General features: G+C 42.6%; 1 protein-coding gene across 1 annotated transcript in view; it reads right to left on the bottom strand.

The window, feature by feature from the left end:
• The window catches only part of reep3b (receptor accessory protein 3b), a gene marked incomplete in the record, with an annotated part of 45,043 nt that overhangs the window by 6,196 nt on the left and 30,743 nt on the right, over positions 1-8,104 (bottom strand). Inside the window, 1 exon segment of the mRNA XM_037691720.1 lies at positions 3,346-3,508. Coding sequence (XP_037547648.1) covers positions 3,346-3,508 — 163 coding nt within the window.

Below are 8,104 nucleotides of genomic sequence, written 5' to 3'. Positions count from 1 at the left end.
GTGTGTGTGTGTGTGTGTGTGTGTGTGTGTGTGTGTGTGTGTGTGTCAGAGAGAGAACAGCAAGAGTATGTGTTTGACATTCCATTGGCATTCCAGTTGTTCTCATCTGTCTCTGCTGGGAAGTCATCTCTGTCACACACGCACAGACAGACAGAGAGAGAGAGAGAGACAGACAGGCAGACGCAGACAGACAGACAGGCAGGCAGAGAGACAAACAGACAGAGAGACATGTAGACAGAAAGACAGACAGACAGGCAGAGAGACAAACAGACAGAGAGACATGTAGACAGAAAGACAGACAGACAGGCAGAGAGAAAGTCAGACAGACAGAGACATGCAGATAGACAGACAGACAGAGAGAGACAGACAGACAGGCAGAGAGACAGACAGGCAGGCAGACAGACAGGTAGACAGAAACAGACAGACATACATGAAATGCCAGCCAAACTGCAGCTTTCATGAGACAAAGAGACAGATGATGACTCTCGGAGTCTTTGTGTCAGAACTGCTGTGGTTAAACATCTGTTTTGCTTTGGCAGATGTGAGTGTTTTGCGTTATTGTAGAGGCTTGTTGTAACTGAAGGTTAGTTCAGGGCAGCTTTGGCCCCAGTGGTCGTCTTCCAGTTGAAGAGCGGGAAGGTTTAATCTTAACCAGGTAAGATTTTCTACCTGGATTATTGAGCATGCATCAGGACATTTAATCTCAGATCTTGTAAATGAAGCCGGCTGCTTCCTGCGTAGATGTGTGTCCAGAAATGAAGCAGGCAGAGCAGAACCAAGAGGAGTGGATCAGAACTCAGCTGGGCTGGAGTGATGCATTAAATGTGTGTCGGACGTCTGCCTCGCGACATTTAACTCACTTTAGCAATCCTCTTTGTGGTTAACTACCTTTAAATAAATGTGTTGTTTAATCCAGCGAGCAGGTGGTCACACACCAACACTTCATTACGTTACTGAAGTACGGCTCTGTACTTTGTATTTTGTCACATGTTGGTCAGCTCGGAGCTGTTTCTACTACGCTCAGCGTCACAGAAGCTCACCAGAGGAGGGCTGTCTCTGACCCCCCTCGCTGTGTCTTCTGAATGAGCCGATAGTTGTTCATGCTCTTCTGCATCCACGAAGGCAACCACTTGTGTGAGCGGACTCAGTCTTAGTCCAGCGTTGTGCTCCACTCTGGGGTTTATAGTTTTCATTAAGCGGTCTGTGGCACTCTGCTTACAGCCAATGAGAAACACAGTGGGAGTGATTTCTCATCGGGAGGTAGATGCTTTTTGTGTCATTGAAGCTCCTGAATGGTTTAAATGTTGATGGCAGCAAACATCCTCTCAGTGTTTTTTAGAGATAAACCAGATAATCAACTGACCAATTTTAATGAGCCAACACTGGACACTTCTTATAATAACTAACATAATAATAAGTAATCAATGTTCACACCTGCACACACCTAGCCAATTACAAAGTAGTAAAAAAGCTGCACCATTATCAGATACAGCTAGCTTATTGAACCCTCTAGCTCTTTATTTGAAGTCGGAATGCTCGTCTGTACATTACCTTTAAGTGCACAAGGTTCCCCCAAGAGCTGTTAAACATGTTTGGTTAAGGTAAACAAATATTGTATTTTGTTAAATGATGAATAATGAAATATCTGAGGTGTCCATCAGTCACTTGCTGCCCTGATTTCTAAAAACCAGTTAAATCAGCTGACCTCTAGTATTTGCACAAAACAAGCCTGTTTGTTTTTCTTTTCCTGCTTGAGCTTTGACTTGCAGTCCTTTTGGGGGGGGCACCATGTCAAACAGAAGAGGCGTGTACTGCAGCGAGACCATCACAATAGTCTCAAATAATGTCAGTAAACATGCTTGTTCGCTGAGGGGCACACCTCACAGGTAAGGCTGACGAAATTTACACCACAGGTAGAGCTTGGACTTGAAGTTTATAGATCGAGGGAAGCCAGGTGGAATTAGCTGAAAAAGAAAAAATTAGCAAAAACAACTAAAATATAGCTGAAATATCAGATAAAGCTGAAACTAGTAAAAAAAACAGGTGAAAGGAGCATGATAAGCTTAAATTATCATAAGTTAATTTGGTTGAAAGTAGCAAAAACTACCATGAAAAACTTGAATTGATCTGAAAACAACTGAAATTAGCAAAAAGAAAACGCTGGAAGTCAATCTGAAAATGTAGAACAAGCTTAAAAGAGCACATGGAGGCAGAAAGTACAGGTTTGCCCAATTAGGCTGAAAGAAAGAAATGAGTCCAAAAAACGTGGAAATTATCTGAAAAAAATATTAAATTAGCAAAAAAAAAGAAAAAACATCTGAAAAGAAGCTAAAAAATCTGAAAGATGTTTAAAATTATCAGAAGAAAGTGGAGAGAACATATATTTTGCTGAATTAGGCTGAAAAAAAAATAGAAATGAGTGCAAAAAATATGGAATTAGCTGAAAAGGCTAAAATTTCGCTCCACCACATGTACCACATGAGGTGCGAATGACAAAGAAACTCTGACTCTGACTCTCTCTGAATTAGCATTAAAACAACTAAATAGCAGCTGAAATAGCAGAATAAGTTGAAACTTGCAGAAATAAGCTGAATGTAGCATAACAAGCTGAAATTAGCAGAAATAATTTAGAAGAAGCAGAACAAAAGTTGTAGTTAGCAGAAAGAACATGAAAGGAGCACAAAACAGCTGAAAAAACAGCTGAAAGCAGCTGAAAAAATGCTTAAATTTGCAGAAGGCAGCTGAAAGAAGCTGAAGCAGAACAAAATATGAAAGGAGCAGTAAAAGGTTGTGAACAGATATAGAAAATAAATTGATCTCATTTTCTTTAGGAGATAAAAAGTCAGAAAAGACTAAATATTTCAAAAAGCTAAAGCTGCACTAATACCAAAAGTCACAGCAGGATTGTCCTGAAAGAGCCGAACGTTTTGATTCATGATTTGTTGAAATAGCTGAAAACTGTGGGACGAGAACGATGCTGAAAAATGGACACGGTGCTTCATCAGCTTCACTCAGAACAGACGTAGGTTTGACATCAGAGCTGAAGTGAAGGGAGCTGCATTAAAAACATGCAGCCGTCCTAAAGTGGAAATGATTTTTGAAACTTGAGTTGCATGTGGGGAGACGCGGTAGCTTGGTGGTCAGTGCCATGACTTTGTGATTCTGAGGCTGCAGGTTTGAGCCCAGATGGAGTCAGGTACAGCATCCTGCATAAAACAACACCCAACTCTTTCAAGAGAGGTCACTCGCTGTGGGGGCCCTCCAGATGGGAGCAGACAAAAGAAAAACAACAACTTGGTGCGTGTGTGTGTGTGTGCATGTGTGTGTGTGTGTGTGCGTGCGTACCATCTCTAGCAGCAGGGTTGATGGTCTGCGACCTCCTGATGGCTGGGTTAGCAGAGCGGGAGCTGTACTGGTACAGCAGGTCTCCTCGGTCTTCCTGCTGGTCTATCTGGGTCAGGTCATGCATACTCAGACTCCGCAGCTTCTCTGTGATGGCGCCCTGGCCCTGGAACCAACAACAGTCACTATTACACCACTGAGGACGCAACAGGACAACAGCTTTCACACAATGACGTGCTGGACGGTTTAATAGTTCTTGTTACTTCCTAAAATATTTAAAGACAGGAGTCGGTTAGCCAATAAAAATTCAACACACACAAACAACAACAACAAAAATCCCACTGGTGTTTATTTCAAACTACTCAAGAACTGTCCATTAAAATTAATAAATGTTACCATAACTGGGGATGACCTAGTAAGGCAGCACCTATTATTATCCACCTGACAAGGGTTTCTTAACTTTATGTCTTACTTATGAGGGGGCGTGCCAAAGAGACCATCTTAGCAAAATAAATACTGAATTACATTTTTTCTCAAGACGGCCACCAAAGCTACATTTAAAAGGTTTTAACTCAACTAGTTTCACATAGAGCTGAAAGTTGGTGCCATTATAGCTGAGAACATCCCCCTTCACATACTGAATCCATATCAAAAATCCAAGATGGCCACCATAGATTAAAATTAATTTAAAAAGACTAGAACTCATTGATATTTGAGCTCATTTGAAATTTGGTGTGATGGTAGCTGAGAGCAAACCAACACACAGTACTGTCAAATTAAAAAAATTTAATGGTCCCCACATGGCAGTCCCCGCCAAAGTTTCTCCAGGAACTTTCTAGTTTTAGCTTCTACTTATTTAATTATCATAATTAGGAACATCTCTCTTTATAAAATACAACTTTAATCCCACCCCCCAAAAAAGAGTCAGCAACTGCTGTGATTCATGTCAAATTTGATAAAAGTCAGTCATAAATAAAAAAGTCTGCACTCATTGAGAGCCGTTTGGTTAAAAGGAGACATCTGGTCTTAAACACATAGTTCAGATCTTTAGAAGCGTCTTCTGACTTCATGCGTTAGCAATTTATTTCCCAGCTGGCACGTTTGTTTTCCTCGTGAGGAGGGGTGGGACGGGCGATCCCTGTTCTCTGCAAAACTGTGGGAGTCAGCTGCTGGTGGCCAAAAGGAAAATAAGGTCGTCAGTTTAGCATCTCTTGCTTTTAAACGAAGGAGTTGCTCAGACGCGTTGACAAGAAATAAAGCAGATGTGTGAAGACAGCTGTGAGCTGACATGAACACACTGAACACGTGTGGTCACGATCCAACATGTTCCTGATGAGCCATGATGCACGTCACAGTGAGCGCAAGACGTGGACAAGAGGAAAGGGGTTAATAACCCGTCAGTTCAGTTAGACAGCCTCGCTGACCAGTTGGGAAAACTGGGAATAGGTTGTTGGATACGCAGGTGGAACTACCACAGGCTCCTTTTCCTCTTGGTGGTATAACTGCTGCTGAACAAGCCTCTACTTTCTCCTCACACGTTGTAGTTATTTACAGGAGCAGCTCATTTGTGTATTTCATTTTCATACTTGTAATAATTTATACTGCCACATTTTATTTTGACAGGCTACCTGCTGTATGTCGGCAGCTTCCTGACACGACTCACATTTTCCTTTGACAAAGCTGGGCGCTCGTGTGGCTGCCCAGCACCCACCCCTCTCGGCAGCGGGCTTTCGTGACACACAGAGTGATGCCTCTGGTGCCTGTAGCAAACCTCTGCATCATGCTTTCAGACGTTCTGCCATTAACTCCGTCTCTGCCATCATGTGACCAGAAGTCTAGCCTTGGACACGATGGGCTCTACTCTCCAAGACCATCTCCTAAGATAAGACGTGCACTCTTTTCTTTAGATCGGTACCGTATTCTGCACTTCTTGCACAGACCGTGTTCATCTGCAGCGATAATGGAAACGCACGGAGAAGTCCTCATGATGCAGCTTCAAGTTAAAAGTGATGGATACGGCTGTGGAAGAGGAAACAGAAACAGCTGCGAGACGATGAGTGATGATGCCTGAGCCTCGAAGAGGACTTTGGTTCACGAAGAACATAGCGATGAGTGACTTTTGGTCGACTACCGGTACTTTTTCCTTCTTGCTGTGTTAAGGACATTTTTCAGTAAACAACATTTAATGTTCCTCTACTCCTGGGTCACAACGTGGGCTCTGCTAAGCAGAAGTCAACTAAATTAATGTTTAAAGCAGCCAAATATGGTACATATTTCAATAAGAGTTTTAAAATTATTTCTGTGACATCTTTCTGTGTACAGTAAATGTGTGTTTAAATATCGTATCTCATTTAAGCTCACATCCCAGCACAGAGTGGAGACAACAGGAGGGACTCCTCCTCCTCCTCCTCCTCCTCCTCCTCCTCCTCCTCCAGGCTCCGCTGAGCAGAAATCACGTCAAATTCATTTAGAGAGTACATTTAAAAACAGCAGCTGTTACCAAAAGTGTTCAACAATAAAAATCAATGGTAATAACTTAATGAATATTGCTGTATTTTACTGGTACTCCGTGTGGCGCCCGGTCACATCACCTTGCTGAGACTTGGGGGTAACATTGACCCGTGTATCATTTAGAAATAATTTTGGTTACGTATGTGTTTGGCACCGTTCTGTCCAGCGATCATGCTTACACAGTTCTTGTGTTCATTCTATAGCTTGAATGGTTTTAACCACGAGTCAGACAGCGGAGCATCATGAAGACGATCATGAAGCCATGGTCCACGACACGCCGCCCACTGGCTGGTTCTTGTACTACCACAAGAGCTGAACATGATGCCAGGAGCTGGGCACAGATCCTGATAGTGAAACATGGACACCCCTGGCTTTATAACCGGAGCGTCTTATTTACGTACAAAATTATGATTCATCTTAAATTTAGTATGCGCGGCTTAGAGTCAGGTGTGTTCTGTAACCCGAGAATTACGGTAATGAAACAAGTTCATTGGAGAGTCCGTGTTTAACAGCTGATGGATTATTATGAAACAGCTGCCAAGAGGTGCCACAAAGTTCATCATTTTTAATCAGTGGTTCAGCTTCAAACCATCTGGTTCTTAAGAAAACTAGTCTGTTTGATTAAAGTTGGCTTTTGTCTGTCTAATGTCGAATCAATCAGGTGAATGGTGACCATGAGGCAAACACATGTTCTTTTTATTATTATTATTATTGTTGTGATTTAATTAATGTGTTAGCTGACCATAAGAAGATGTTTATGCTTATATTTAAATGTAGAGGCATTAAAAAGTCATTTTAGGGAACAAAGGAACGTTGACAGAGGTTTTTTCATATAACAAATATTTTAATTCACTCTATGATCATGACTTCTTTGTACGGTGTCCTGACATGACCTTAGTTGTGAATTGGTGCTCGTAAATAAAGCTGAATGTTGAACTTCAGACTGATGTGGTACACCTGCTGTTCTTACAGGGATTTCACTGCACGAATTGTTTATTTCAAATGTTACAGTATTTAAATTTAAATTGTTTATTTAAGGAGGGAGACTGGGAGTAACAGGTGATGAGTGTGATTGTAGCCTGGCACGTGTCATGACAAAGTTTACTGAACTTGGACTTGGACTACTGTGTCTCTACTTCGTGGTTTTTCACTTATCGCAGGTGGGCGTGGTCCCAAACACCCGCGATAAATGAGGGACTACTTTACATATGAAATACTAAAATAAACTACTTCTTACTACTTTTACTACTGTTCCTACTTGGTGGTTTTTCACTCATCGCAGGGGTTGAGGGTTCAGATCCCCCACGATAAAAGAGGGACTACTGTACTACAACTTCACTGACGCAGAAGCTTTTTAACTGTCTTCATCGTCTGCTTTGACCTGCTCTTTTCTGAATGTGTGCAGCTCAAAGCAGACTGTTGTTTAAGTCTTGGCTCCTAAAACTTCTTCCTGAATGTCTGTTTTGCTCTCAAACCATTCTGAAAACCCACGCCACAGGTTCACCGATGAGGTCCTCTTTTATTCTCGTGGCTGTGCTCACTATTAGTTGAGTGTTGCGCAATCACAGCCTTCCCTGGTGGTTTGGAAACAATCCTGTAGGTTCTGCTAACCGCTCTGCAGCAAGGCTTCACTGACTTCATTACTAAACACGTTTTACTAAAAGTTTTAAAAGGCTCTGAATAGGCTGGCTCCTGTAGGTTTGAAGGATTTTTTACACCACCAAACCAGCAGCAAGAGCGCTCAGGACCAGTAACCTGACACCATTCCCCACAAACCAAACTCAAAAGCAGAAGTGACAGGACCAGCAAAAGAGCTGGTTCCTTGTTGTGGGACAACTGGCCAGGGATGTGCTCAGAGCTTGGACTATTTTCAATTTCTAATGAAAATCTTTAAGGTGGTGCAGTTGGTGGAGCTGCTGCCTCTCAGTGAGCAGGTCCTTGGTTCAAATCCCGGTCCAGGGGGCCTTTCTGGGTGGAGTTTGCATGTTCTCTCCATGCATGCGTGGGTTTTCTCCAGGTACTTCAGTTTCCTCCCACAGACCAAAAACATGCATGTTAGACTGACTGGTAACTCTAAATTGTCTCTAGGTGTGAGTGAGAGAGAATGGTTGTTTGTCTCTATGTGTCCCTGTGATGGACTGGAGACCTGTCCAGGTGTCCCTGTGATGGACTGGAGACCTGTCCAGGTGTCCCTGTGATGGACTGAGACCTGTCCAGGTGTCCCTGTGATGGACTGGAGACCTGTCCAGGT

This window comes from Nematolebias whitei, chromosome 17 (assembly GCF_014905685.2).
Source record: "Nematolebias whitei isolate Nwh7 chromosome 17, NemWhi1, whole genome shotgun sequence".
NCBI lineage: Eukaryota > Metazoa > Chordata > Actinopteri > Cyprinodontiformes > Rivulidae > Nematolebias > Nematolebias whitei.
This window is presented reverse-complemented; position numbering and strand designations above follow the sequence as displayed.